The sequence below is a fragment of the Panthera onca genome, chromosome C1 (assembly GCF_046562875.1).
Source record: "Panthera onca isolate mPanOnc1 chromosome C1, mPanOnc1 haplotype 2, whole genome shotgun sequence".
NCBI lineage: Eukaryota > Metazoa > Chordata > Mammalia > Carnivora > Felidae > Panthera > Panthera onca.
The window spans coordinates 55,465,528-55,480,112 of record NC_138346.1 but is presented as its reverse complement, the minus strand read 5'-3'; the positions used below and the strand labels follow the sequence as shown (position 1 = coordinate 55,480,112).

General features: G+C 40.7%; 1 protein-coding gene across 16 annotated transcripts in view; it reads left to right on the top strand.

The window, feature by feature from the left end:
* OSBPL6 (oxysterol binding protein like 6) overlaps positions 1-14,585 on the top strand; it is a 214,256-nt gene that overhangs the window by 118,914 nt on the left and 80,757 nt on the right. For 15 of the 16 annotated variants that reach the window (XM_078451134.2, XM_060621942.3, XM_060621940.3 and 12 more), the window contains one exon: positions 2,137-2,355. In XM_078451134.2, the coding sequence (XP_078307260.2) occupies positions 2,254-2,355 (102 nt within the window). In that variant the 5' untranslated portion in view covers positions 2,137-2,253. Of the gene's footprint in view, positions 1-2,096; positions 2,356-14,585 lie in introns of all 16 variants that reach the window. The other variant, XM_060621938.3, reaches the window with a different exon arrangement.

Genomic DNA, 14,585 nt, shown 5'->3' with positions numbered 1-14,585 from the left:
ACAGAGCCCAATGCAGAGCTCAAACAAACTCACGAACCACAAGATCATGACCCGAGCAGAAACCAAGAGTTAGACACTTAACCGACTGAGCCACCCAGGTGCCCTTCAAAGTATCCTTTTAAACACACAGATCTCGTTATAGCACACTCCTTTATGGCTTCTTATGCCTTAATGATAAAAATAGAAAAGTTGAACATGGCTGACAAGGCCTTGCCCTTGCCTCTCTCTGACCCATCATGCCACTCTCTGATCATGATGGGCAGCACTAATTTCTTGATCATACCAAGCCAAATATCCAGGCACCTGCTTAACTCATGCTTCTCCTTCAGACCTCAGCTCAAACACACTGGATCAGGGATACCTCAGACCTCCAGACCCATCGAGTTCCTCTCACCATGTATCCTCAGACATCTTTATTCTTTTTTGATTTCTTGATTGACTGTCTCTTCCTCTGGACTCAAGTTCAGGTCCCATTTTTCTTTAGCCTTAAGATTGCTTTCTGATCATTGCCAGGAGCTTTCTTTTCCAACCTGCACTATAGAACTTACCAAAGTCTTCTGTGCTTCCTTCAAGGAGTACTATCATTAAAATAGGGGCTAGAATTTGGTTTTCTGTTTTCTTGGATGAAGAAAACTTTGGGTAAGCTTTTCATCTTACACCGTTATGCTTACCTTAAAATTTTTTCTTTTAATTTTAGTTTATTATTTTTTTTAATTTTTTTTTTTCAACGTTTTTTATTTATTTTTGGGACAGAGAGAGACAGAGCATGAACAGGGGAGGGGCAGAGAGAGAGGGAGACACAGAATCGGAAACAGGCTCCAGGCTCCGAGCCATCAGCCCAGAGTCTGACGCGGGGCTCGAACTCACGGACCGCGAGATCGTGACCTGGCTGAAGTCGGACGCTTAACCGACTGCGCCACCCAGGCGCCCCAGTTTATTATTTTTTTAAATGTTTATTTTTGAGAGAAAGACAGAGCATGAGTGAGGGAGGGGTAGAGAGAGAGGGAGACACAGAATTCGAAGCAAGCTCCAGGCTCTGAACTGTCAGCACAGAGCCTGATGTGGGGCTGGAACCCACAAACCACTAGACCATGACCTGAGCCAAAGTCAGTCACTTAACTGACAGAACCACCAAGGCGCCCCCCCCTTTTTTTTTTTTAATTTTAGAGAGAGAGTGTGTGAACAGGGGAAAGGGACAGAGGGAGAGAGAGAATCTTACGCAGGCTCCATGCTCAGTGCAGAGCTTGATGCAGGGCTTGATCCCACGACCCTGGGACCATGCCCTAGGCAGAGATCAATATTCAGACACTCAACCAACCTAGCCACCCAGGATCCCCTAAAAAATTAGTTTTTAACAACCTGTGTTGCCAATTGAACGATGCTTTTTTCAGGCATAAGTTTTTGGTCCTAGTACTTACAATGCAGGCTTTCTTTATTTGAATCCAAGTGAAAAATGAAGTGGCTCTTGGTTGAGGATAAATGGAAGGAAATCTGAGCATTATCCGGTTTCAGAACATGCCTGTCAATCTGTAGGTACTTGAAAGCCTGTTGTTTTCTGAGCTGAGAATCATATGTAGATGTGCTGTGATCTTGAGGTGCAAATAACTGAGTATGTGTATTCTTGATCCTTCCTAAATGCTGGATCACACAATGCATAAAATGTGTGAACCCTTTTGCCTTTTGTATCTGTTTTGTGTTGGATTTAACATCACATACATGACTTGGCTGAACTCAACTGAAGACAGACATGGGCTGAGCTCTTATGATCCATTGGGCAGGGAAATTTACCTTTCAGGGGAAGAAACTGATGTACTTTGGGTACTTTGGCCTGAGGGACCATGTAATCTGCTTTAAAACAAAGAGAATGGTAGGGAAGAATATGACCTTGGCATGTGGTTTCTTTCCATTTTCCTTGTTGACAGCCTTCTTTTTCATATTAACACCATTAGCCTCCACGTAAAATCTAGAGGAAGAAGAAGTATTTCCTAATGTGTCAGAGTTCTTCCTCTCACTACGTGTTGGTATTTTTCCTAAATATAATGACTTTGTATTTGTATTTTAATTACATGAGGTTTTCTTGCTTCTTTTGCTTGTAGGTATTTTGGACGCCTTCACTATTTGCCTTCTGTTTTCTAGTCAAACCTGATTCATGAAATGGAACTGAAGCTGAAAATTCATCTACTTCTTTGTCTGTGAATTGGAGACACGACTGGGATGGTCTTAAGCGCATACAACTAGACTCCAACTGCAGCTATGAGTTCAGACGAGAAGGGCATATCCCCTGCTCATAAAACATCCACTCCAACCCACAGAAGTGCCTCTTCTTCAACACCCTCCCATAGGGACAGTCGGCAGGTAAGAGAATATGGTCCAAAGTGCACTTTGTTATCTTATTCAAATACGGTACCATTAGGATATGGTGGGCTTGCTGATTAATCCTGAAATTTTGTTGTGAAGATTTTTATTCCACAGGAAGGCTCACTGTTTTCTGTAGATCTACGTGATGATGCCATGAAGATCCTGTTCTTGTTTCTCTGTTATTTAGGATCCTTTTTGAGAGTGTAGACCGCAGGCAGGGTGGCTAGGAGAAGCCCTGCTTTCCTCCTCTCTGGGCACCTGAAGAGGGGGAACTGCTTCAGAACTTAAATGCTCTGCTGTCTATTCGTGGAGGTGGAAAGGGATGTGAGCCTGCCAAAGGCCTTCTTCCTACCAGTCTGTCACTGGCCTGTCCCGCACAAACTTCTGTTTGGGTTTCGTGGAATCTGGTTAACAGTCAGATTCAGGAATTAGGATACAAATGAAATTGTAGCATTGGGGAATTAAGAGCAGTGAGAGCTCAGGTAATGCTTAGAGCCAACAGAGAAAATGAATTCTTATTTAATTATCCCATTGAGCCAATTCTGTACATTGTTTTTGTTTACGGAGGTACTTTGTTGCTACGTCAGTGGCTGTTCTATGTGCCAAGGTTGTGGGGGAATCGGCCATATGGATTTTCTTCATTTCCCAAACAGGCAGCTGTTTTGCCCAGCACATGTCTCAGTATTGCTCTTTGCCGTTATGACATTATCTTGTGATAGGATTTTTTGTTGTGTAACTGGAAATTCACAGTAAACAGGTTTAGTTAACTGTTTATAAAAATTTCCCTTGTGAAGGATATTCATTGAGTAAATTATTCTTGCAGGAGTTTTCCTCCCTATTCTGTGTGTTCAAGGTATATTGTCTAGTTTGTAGCACTATGAACATGAGTTCATTCATGGTCCATAGCATAGACTTGGGTCTTGAGACAGCCAATCCAGGTGTGAATTCATTCTTCTAGATGGTGGGGAAGCACTGTGGAGGGAGTGGGGTCCCTTAGGGAACTTTCAGTCTGTCTACCTTCCCAGCACCCCCTCCTCCCATTTCTAGCAAGAGATTCATGGGGAATCTGTAAGAATCAGAGATTCCTTACATGTGTATCTTTCATAGATTCTAAGGCAGATATTTCTGCTGCAGGTATTTTTGACACTGGCGCCCCGCGTTATAGAGTTCAAACAGGACATCTACATTCTGTTCATGAGAAGCAGTTATAGCATTAACTAAATCTGTGATTACACCCAATTATAACATTTACTGCACTGTGTTCGAATAGTAAAAGAAAGCAAAAGTACCATGAATGAAAGTACATTTATATTAAATAGCAACTACATGTTGAGATGCTTTCTAAGTTTGCAATTCCAGTTTATCCTTTACCTGCCTCTCTGTCCTTTCTTGTTATGGCTTCTCCATTTTTTCTTTGCCCTGGGCATTTCAACCAAGAGACATTTTAAGCAGTGTGGCCTTCCTGGCTGCTGCGGGAAGGATGGGATCGACCCAGGTCACCCTGGAGAATTGTGGCAAATGGAAAAGACTGATGAGGGCTGCGGAAACATCTGTCATGCATTGTTGATCTGCCTGTTGCACCTGAGCTCCAGGGCCGCCGTGCAAAACAACAGGGAAAAACTGAGACCCGAGGCTGCAGAGGGAGTCTGAAGGAAGAATATGGGACTCCTGGCTGGCTTGTGAATGACAAGTTTTATGATGGGAATAAAGTAGCGTGACTGTAAATTGATAATGAATTTTAGAAAAGTAAGAGACAATGTTCAAATGGTTGTTGTCTTTAAGGAGAGTTTAGTTTAGTTTTTGTTCATCTCAGTGCAAATTCTCCCCAAAATACTTTCTTCTCTGCTTCCTTCCTGTCTCCTGTTTTGTGTCTTGTTCATCTCTCTCAGGGGAGAGAATAAAGAACAATTGTAGTTCTGTTTTTTCTTCCTTATCTCAATCACTTACTAACATCCAGGTTTTTATGGAAATCGGAAATTCGAGTGATCCTGTGATGTAATATGAGGCACTGGTTTTTATATGCACCTATTTTTGTGTGTGGCTGTTTTCATAGTGAAGGGACATAGAGGAGGTGTGATAAATTAGCCTTCATTAGATGTTACCATTCTCCTGGTTTAACTGACATCTATGCAAATGAAGGCCATCATTCATGCAAATGGATCGTATAGGACATGATCTAGCACATAGCTGAGAATTCAGCGATGCCTTAATGCACATGGCCTGTCATTCCCAAATTCTGGTTCTAGGTCACTAATTAATTGATTGGACATTTCTACTTTTATTTACCACTGCATCTTAAATTAATACATATAAGCCCGTTTGCTGTCAGGATAATCATTCTCTTGTGGGCCCAGGGTCAAAGCCATTCCTTTCTCCTTTGATTCTCTCACATTCAGTAGGTGAACAAATTTTATTGATTATTTCATCCTTTATAATGTGATCATTTCTTTCTGTTTGCACTGTCCACTCGCTAGCCCAGACCCTCATCGCCTCCACCCAACATCCTGGAGAGTACTCTGGCCTTGCTGTCTCCCTTATGGCCTGAGGTTGAATTTCCTGAACATGGCAGATTTATGCTCACAACCCTTCAAAGACTCTTGTTTACCAACATAGTTAAGGTCGGATTTCCTTACTTGGTATCCCATGACCGCCAAGATCTGATCCAGCCTCAGCGTCCCATTGTCCTCCTACTCTGTATAATCTTGTGTGTGCACCGTTCCTAAAACTGCCTTATCTCTGTCTCTGCTCTTGTCTTTCCTGCACAGAATATTCCCACTACACTTATCTTGACCTGATACCTCCCTGTGCTTCAAGGACTGGCCCACGTGAACTTCCACTGACCACGCGACCTCATGTTGCCCTCTCCCTTCTCTGAACTTTTATAGAACTTTTTGACAATATTTGACATTTTCATATTGTTTATCTTTTTGTGTACAGATCTCCTAAACTGTGTTGCAAACTCTTTTAAGCAGAAGACACACTCTAATTCTTCAGAGACAAGCCTTGCACCTCAAATATTTTAATATATCCTACAAGATATTTTTAAAGGCTGCAATGGTATTAGTCTTGTCTTCGTACTACAGATTTGCCATTCCAGATTTATTTGTTCTCTCCCTTCTTCCTTCCTCAGAGATAAGTAAAACAAAGAACATCTGCCAAGTGCATAGTAGTAATTGGCTATCCTTCCTGTGGCAAAATTATGTAGCACAACAGGTGAAGGAGGGAGAGGAGCTAGGAAATGAAGTGATTCAGTTGCCCCTGTGATTTCACTGAGTGTTTCTTCATCAACACAAGAGGGTCAAGACTCCACTTAGTATTTAACAAGTTGGAAGACTTTAGTAAATGCTCCATTTACATTTCATTCCAGACTGATATTTGATGTTAGAACATCTAACAAAATTAACTGTATGTGTGTGTGCAAGAGAGACAGAGAGGGAGAGACAAAAACAGAGAAAGAGATCAATGATTCATAAGCTGCAAGAAATATATGCCCTAAAATTTTCAAAAAGGATATAAAGGAGTTGATTAGGACATCTAGGTTTTATACAGAAACCAGCATTTCCCAGTGTATGCCAAAGAATGCTTTCCCCTTGATGTTGCATGAAAAAGAGAATTTTATTGTCAAAGAAGTTAGAGAAATGCTAAACATGGTCTCTTTTTGCAATATGGGTTAATAAATTAATGTATATTAATATACATCAGGCAACTAATGTAACGAGTGAGTTACAACTTTAACTGAACACTTCTAGAATATAGTAGGTTGTGGAACTTTTTTTTATTTTCCGAAGATTTAGTTGTTATTCCAGATTCTTCTTTCTGTTAAGAAATTGGAAAATCTAGGAATACTGAGCCCAGATTGCAAATGGCAACACTAAACTGGGCTCAGGAGTAGCTTCCCCTGTAGATGGGGCATATACCCTCTGATCAGCCACAGTCCCCTACCTCTCCTTATTGTATTTCAATATGTATGTTTCCTGCCTGGCCCCAGAAGGCATTTGAATTGCCAACCCTGATCCTGGATATCAAGTCAACCACAGTGATATTGAAGTTACCAAGGGTGATCTCCACTTGGACGTTAAGAAGGCATCTCGGGGTGCCTGGGTGGCTCAGTTGGTTAAGCATCCGACTTCGGCTCAGGTCATGATCTCAACAGTTCGTGGGTTCGTGCCCCACGTTGGGCTCTGGGCTTATGGCTCAGAGCCTGGGGCCAGCTTTGGATTCTGTGTCTCCCTCTCTCTCTGCCCTTCCTCCGCCCATTCTCTCTCTCTCTCTCTCTCTCTCAAAAATAAACATAAAAAAAAATTTTAAAAAAAGAAGACATCTCACACTTAACATGTCCAAAACTGAATTCCTAATTTCCCTCTCCAATCTGCCCCTTCCCAGTCTTCCTTATCTCAGTAAGCAGCAACTCTGTCCTTCCTTTTGGTACAGCCAGAAACCTCACCAGGAGTCATCCTTCTTGTTTTTTTCTCACACCTGCTTCCAAACCCTCAGTGAATCCTATCGGTTCTACCTTCAGATGTACCTGGGTTCTGACCACTGCTTACCACCTCCTCCCTCTCCACTCTGGTCTGAGCTACCATCATTTCTCACCTGGATGATGGCCATAGTCTTCCAACTGGTTTCCCTGCTTCTACTGTTGCCTGACATACAGGCCATATTTTTACAGAGTAGTCAGAGTGATCCTTTCAAAACCTAAGTCAGAGCAAGCCACTCCACTGCTCCAAACCCTTCATTGGTCCCCATCTGTTTCTAAATAATACTTAAATTGCTGACCATTGCCTACAGGGTCATTCATTATCTGGTTCTGCCCACTTCTCTGATCCCGTTTCCCGCCTTGTTCTCCTTCACTTAGATCTCTCTAGCATTTTTCCTCAGTTGTGCTCCCACCTCAAGGCCTTTATGTTTTGGACCCTCTTAGCCTCACTTGCTTTTCATTCCAGGCATTCCCAGGTTTGCTCATACATTTGACTCATTTCCAAATGTAGCCTTTTTGCATAGCCTTCTCTGACCTACCCTGCATGTCTTCATCACTCATTGTCTATGTACCTCATTTTATTTGCCTCTAAAGCATTAACCACGACCTGACAGGTTACATATTTATCTGTTCATATCTGTATCCCGTTCCTCTTTTGATTGTCACTGACCTGTAAGCTCCCTGAAAACTGGTATTTTATTTCATTCAATAATGTACCCCTAGCACCTCCCACAATACCTCACATATGGCATGGCTCAGAATATATTTGAATGAATAAATGAATGAGGGATTGGCATGGAGAGGCAGATTGGGAACCAGGCTCCAGAGGTCTTGAGAACTATGAAGGAATAGTCATGAGGTTGGGAGGTGACAAAGAAAGAAAGTAGTATAGTGGGGAGCTCCGTGTCTCCCAAGAAGAGTAGATCTTGAGAGTGGAAGAGGGATGTCCAAAGGTGGCAGGAGGGAGCTAAGAACACAGACTTTTCTGCTTGCTGCTGATGGTGATTATATGGTGGAATAAATGACTTGAGGCTTACGAAGGAAATGGCATCAGACAAAAGCAAAGCATTGGGAGTGTCCTGCACACATATTAAAAGTATTGTTGGGGGTGGGAGGTAACATTTTATTTTATTTTCAACGGTTTTTATTTATTTTTGGGACAGAGAGAGACAGAGCATGAACGGGGGAGGGGCAGAGAGAGAGGGAGACACAGAATCGGAAACAGGCTCCAGGCTCCGAGCCATCAGCCCAGAGCCCGACGCGGGGCTCAAACTCACAGACCGCGAGATCGTGACCTGGCTGAAGTCGGACGCTTAACCGACTGCGCCACCCAGGCGCCCCAACATTTTATTTTATTTTATTTATTTTTTATTTGAGTATAGTTGACACACAATGTTAAATTAGTTTCAGGTGTACAACACAATGATTCGACAACTTCGTAAATTATGCTACGTTCACCAGAAATGTAGCTACCATCTGTCCCCATACATTGCTATTAAAATCATTGACTGTATTCCCTATGCTAGGCCTTTTGTCCCTGTGACTTACTTATTCCACAACTGGAAGCCCGTGCCTCCCACTGGCCTTTGCCCATTTTACCCAATGTCCCACCCCACTCTCCTCTGGCAGCCATCAGTTTGTTCTCTGTACTTATAATCTGATTCTGATTTTTGTTTGTTAATTCAGTTGGGGTCTTGAGTTTTTTTTGTTTGTTTCTTATAGGTTTTTTTTTTTTCAGATTCCACTTATGAATGAAATCATATGGCATTGGTCTTTCTCTGTCTGATTTATTTCACTTAGCACAATACCTTCTAGATTCATCCATGTTGTCTCAAATGGCACAGCCTCATGCTTTTTACGGCTGAGTAATATTCCATTGTGTATGTATGTAGGTATGTGTGTCTGTGTATGTATACCACATCTTCCATATCCATTTGTCTATAGATGGACACGGGTTGTTTCCATGCCTTGGCTATGTAAATAATGCTGCATTAAACATAGAGGTGCATATATCTTTTCAAATTATTGTTTTCAATAACTTTTTAAATTTTGTTTTTAAGTTTATTTATTTATTCTAAGCGGGGGGATGGGGGGGAGGGGCAGAAAGAGGGAGAAAGAGAATCCCAAGCAGGCTCCGTGCTACCAGGGAAGAGCACAACCTGGGGCTCCATCTCACAAACCATGAGATCATGACCTGAGCCAAAACCAGGAGTTGGACACTTAACCAACTGAGCCACCCAGACACCTCCAATAACTTTTTTTTTTTAAAACAGGAGTTACTATTGCCCAGTCATATTACTTATTTTAAGGTAACATTATATAATAGGCTAAGTTTATGACCAGCTGACTGGATTTTATTTGTTTGTTTGTTTTGATAATTACTCTTACATTTACATATTTTAGAGAATTTTTTTTTACAATATATGAGACTGAGACCACCCTGTTGAGACAGTTTCTGTAGTTCTGGTATTAGGCCCAAGGATCTGCATTTTTAAAAGTAAGGCCTCTAGGGGCACCTTAGTGGCTCGGTTGGTTGAGCATCCAACTCTTGATTTCAGCTTGGGTCATGACCCAGGGTTGTGGGATCAAGCCCTACATCAGGCTCTGTGCTGGCAGCATGGAGCCCGCTTGGGATTCTCTCTCCCTCTCCCTCTGCCCCTCCCCTGCTCTCTCTCTCTCTTTCTCTCAAAACATAAAAATAAATAAAAGTGAGGCCTCTGTTTGAAGCCATTGATTATTTTTTATTTGTATCATTAACAGGTCATTTCAGAAAATCAGACACTATTGCTCTAAGAATTTAGGATTTGGAATGCATAATTACCAGATGATAGTGTCTGTTATCAGTGAATTGTTTTAGCTCTACCAGGTTAGACATTGCAAATGCTTAAATGAGTCAGGCTTTTTAATTTAATGGAAAATCAAAGAAAAAAAAGTATTAGCCATTCCTTATAATGATTTAAAGTTTGCCAAAGCTCAGAGATCATAAAATAAATAATTTTTAAGGAAAAAATTATATTATGAATAGGTCATAAGAGGCTGGGAGTTAATCTTCTTGCCAGTTTTTATGAAATATATATTTAGTATTGTAGTCGGTCTTAATGAATAGAGTGTGTCAATTACATGGGTGTCTAATGATGTTTCCTACACATCATTAACAACAGTACACCATGGCCCCTTCTGTTAATGTCCATGGATGACGAGTGAAAGGTATCCCCAGCAGAGGTTCTGTGGGACTCACGTCACCATGGACTGGCGACATAATCTCCCAGTTCTGGTAGCAGCAGCATATGCTACATGTGCAGCTTTCATTGTAAGTGAAGAAGGTGCCTAAAAAACTAGAAAGTGAGTGTTCTTCATCAACGTTTATACTTTATGTATGGGGTTTTCATAACAACATTTCTCCTTAGACAAACAGGCTGATAAAAACATCCCCTAGCATCTACGTGAACTGAATTGGAATGTGTCTCTCCCAACTGAACCTCTGACACATCTTCTTCAAATAGCTTTATTAAATGAAATAACCAAATCACTGCTTTGAAATATAGTGTGTCTACCTGAATATGAAATATTTCCATCTTTGAGTTGAAAAAAATAAAATATTACCTCAAACAAAAATATTCTAGTTCTTAGAGGGAAAAAAAAATATCAAGGCTTCCTGATTTAATACCAAACCTCCAATTTAGCCTTTTTGGGATTCCATTCATCCCCTGGAACTTAACTTCAAAGACTTAGGACCGAGGTCAATGGGAAAAAAAATAATTTCTTACAAAAACACACTGTGAGAAACTTCTGTGATTTAGATGCATTTTGTAAACTGGGTGTTCTGAAAAGTCTAAATATTAGGCAAAGTTCATGAATAAACAAATAGAACAACACCAGCAACAGCTAGTATTTCGTGCGTTCTCACTGTGGAAGGTTGGGACGGTCATCACCTTTTTTTTTTTTTAATTTTTTTTTTAACGTTTATTTATTTTTGAGACAGAGAGAGACAGAGCATGAACGGGGGAGGAGCAGAGAGAGAGGGAGACACAGAATCCGAAGCAGGCTCCAGGCTCTGAGCCGTCAGCACAGAGCCTGATGTGGGGCTCGAACTCACGGACCATGAGATCGTGACCTGAGCTGAAGTCGGACGCTTAACCGACTGAGCCACCCAGGTGCCCCGGTCATCACCTTTTTTAGAGACCTAAACTATGGCATAAAGTGGTGAAATGTCTTCCCCACAGCTAATGAGCAGCCTAAGACAGGGTCTGCTCCCTGGAAGCCTGATTCTGGAGCTCCTAAAGTTCTTGACCACACCACTGTTAGCTCTGTTGCAAGGTTTGACAAGCTGAATGTCCAGGAGAAGGGCCTTCTGTTCACTTCTAAGCAAACTCTGTAAGCAGCATTTGTCAATTATTTTGAGTTATGTTCGCCTCCTCATTTTTTCTCTCTGTAGCAACAGTGATTTTTTACATCTTCATTGGCCAAGGAAGCAAGACCAAATGATACATAGACCACTGTATTAATAGTTTTTATCGTGACCTACTGTTCTCAAAGGTGAATCATTCACTTTGTGCTTTCCTGAATTTTCTGTATTTTCACTACACCTATTGCCTTTGGAACGAGAAGTTTTGAGCATTTGTTCATTGAAAACTGTGATTAGCCTTTTCCGTGAAATGAAATGAGCATCCCCATAGTTTTCTTGCTGTGCCCACCCTTTGGAGACCACTGTCACCACTGCTTGATGTTTACAGTGTGTGCCCAGTCCATGTCACAGGTGCTGAAATTGAGATCATTGGAAAGAAATTTGCCACCTGTCATTCAGATGCTCATTATCCACGAGTAATTCAGAACTCGGCATTATTTGAGAATCTGGCTACTGCTTTCCCTGGTGTGTCTGTAGAATCCTTTGATTTTTCTATGACTGTTTTATCAGTGTCTCACTGAAGAAGTGATCTCTTATTACTTGAGCTGGCTGGTTTGGGATAGCATTTTCATAGCAACAAATTTGTCACCAGACTCAAGATTAACACTGCATGTTTAGTTCTTAGACATAACACCAAATGGAAAGAGCCACAGTATAATCAGTTAGTGAACCCCAGAGGATCTCATTCGTAGGTCACTGAGGGGGCTTGGGAATCTGTCATGTATAGAAGCTTCCCTAGGAGACTGTTATTTACCCAGATTTGGAAAGCATTGCTCTTACAGAATACATTTATAGGTATTTCTGAAGGACTATAAAAACATTGTCTCAAAGGATCATAAATTCTACAAAAACTGCTTTATTTGATTTTCAGTTTTGACAAATAGAAAATTTTACCATCCCTTTGCCCAGTAGCCACTAAAAGTGGCTAGGCTCTAAGTAAAATACTGTCACAAAGGTAAAAGAAAGCCCCATGCATGTTGTGTACTTTAAAGTTCCAGACTTCTTGACTTCAAATCCTAATTAAGAGGTGATTTTGTGATAGTGATAATAGCCAGTGTTCATGAAGTTTGAGGGAAATGGACATTCTTGTGCACTACTGCTTAGCATGTTAACGGATTCTACTTTTCTGGAGGGAAATTTTGTAATGCATATCTAAAGACTTTTCAGAGGTTATCCCATAGGACACGGTAACTCAGCTTCTAAGAAATGTATTCCAAGGAAACACCAAAGATACATGTAAAGATTTTTGTGCAAAGACCTTTATCAAAGTATTTTTATACTATTAAAATATTAGCAACTGCCTGATGTTAAACAAGAAGTTATTTAAATAACTATTTTGGGGCGCCTGGGTGGCTCAATTGGTTGAGTGTCTGACTCTTGGTTTCGGCTCGGGTCACAATGTCACTGTTCATAGACGCGAGCCCCACAGTAGACTGCACTGGCAGTGTGGAGTCTGCTTGGGATTCTGTCTCTCCCTCTCTCTTCCCTTCCCCCACTTGTGCTGCCTCTTTCTCTCTCAAAATAAATAAATAAATTAAAAAAAAAAAAAAAAAAAAACCTATCTCAGGACGCCAAGATTAAGCAGTGGCTCAGTCAGTTAAGCATCTGACTTCAGCTCAGGTCATGATCTCACGGTTTGTGAGTTTGAGCCCCACGTTGGGCTCTGTGCACAGCTCAGAGCCTGGAGACTGCTTCGCTTTCTGTGTCTGCCTCTCCTCTTTCCCTGCTCACACTCTCTCTCTCTCTCTCTTTCTCTCCCTCTGTCTCAAAAAAAAATAAAATAAAATAAACATTAAAAAAAATAACCTATCTCACAGTCATGCAGTGGAATATTGCACAGCTGCTGAAAATGTTTCTGAAGAATTTTTCATGCTGTAAGAAAAATGTTACATTGTTAATTGAAGAAAACTGGCTATTAAGAATTGGGTGGATATATGAATTGAAAAAAAGCTGAAAGCAAATATACCAAGATATTGAAAGAGGTTATTGCTGGTGTGGTAGTTTTAATTTCTTTTTTCTTTTCTGTTCCCCCCACCACATTTCTGCAATGAATGTATATTGCTTCTATAGTAAAAAATATATGTCATATTTTGTGAGTCATTTATTTTGTGAGTTACTGTGCATATGTATGTAGGTTTAAATAGTATTTTGAGTGAAGTAAATATAAGTGTCAGCCATTTTAATAATAAAATTGTAAGCCTTAACTCCATAAGATTTACAAATAAATGAATATGTAGGATGTGCTACAGGGGAGACTTGGAACAAATTTTTAAAACCATCTTTGAGGTACTGAGGCGGAAGCTGGGCCACCTTTTCTCCTCTTAACGACCTGTATTTATCTCGTGCCAACTTAATTTGTTCTTTCATTCAGCAAAGACTTATGGGTACATATAGGCAAATTATAGATGTATCTGCTCTGAGTTCACACGGGTAATCACAGCAAATCAATCAACTCTGTCTTAAGTATACATATGTAAGTGTTGAATAGATACATATAGGATTTTTTTTTTTTTTTTTTACTTTTATTGCTAACAAAATCACGTGAGTGATTGTCCTACTAAAATCCCTTGTCTGTTCTGGGCCATTTAAATAGCCTTTTAGAAAATTACAAATTACCTTGACTTTAGTGTTCTTTTCCAGTCACACATAAGTGCTCTCCTGCCTTTTATATTAACTCTTCATGTTCCGGAGCCTTTGCTCTTGAAGTGACCTAGTACTTGTCTCCATTATTCACCATTTATTTACAATTGCCGCAGTGAAGAATGGTCATAGTTGCTGGGGTTTTCGGTGATCTTATTAATGTGTTTGTGAGTATTAGAGTACAGGGGAGTAGCAAACCCGCTCCTAGAAGCAGTAAGTTCTGCTTCTAGTGCTACTTGAAGGCAATCATGGGAATTAAAAAGCTGTTTATTCACATGCCTTTTGCCACTTCATAGTCAAGATTGCTGAAATGCTCTCGGCTATAAATGGGCCACTTGATGGGTCCTGATGGCATTTCTTACAATGCAGTGTTTCCAACAATAGGCCACTTCAATGTGGGGCCAAAGCTGTTGGTTCTTAGGAAGTTTTCATGTTTGTACACACACAGAGTCAAGACTGTGGTGACTGCTACTGCTCCCTTTAGGGTTTTCCAGGTGTGCTGTGTGGAATTTTTCCAGCCACTGTTTCTAAAATTTTCTTTCATTCATTTCAGTGGCGCTTATGTAGAGATTTATTATTAATGCAATTCTTCCATCTTTCAGTGAGAGTAAGACAATTGCTACTATAAAGAAAGTAGTGGGATTACTACATATTCAGTCATGACCTTATGGCTTTCATGATTTTAATATTTTATGCTATTCCAAT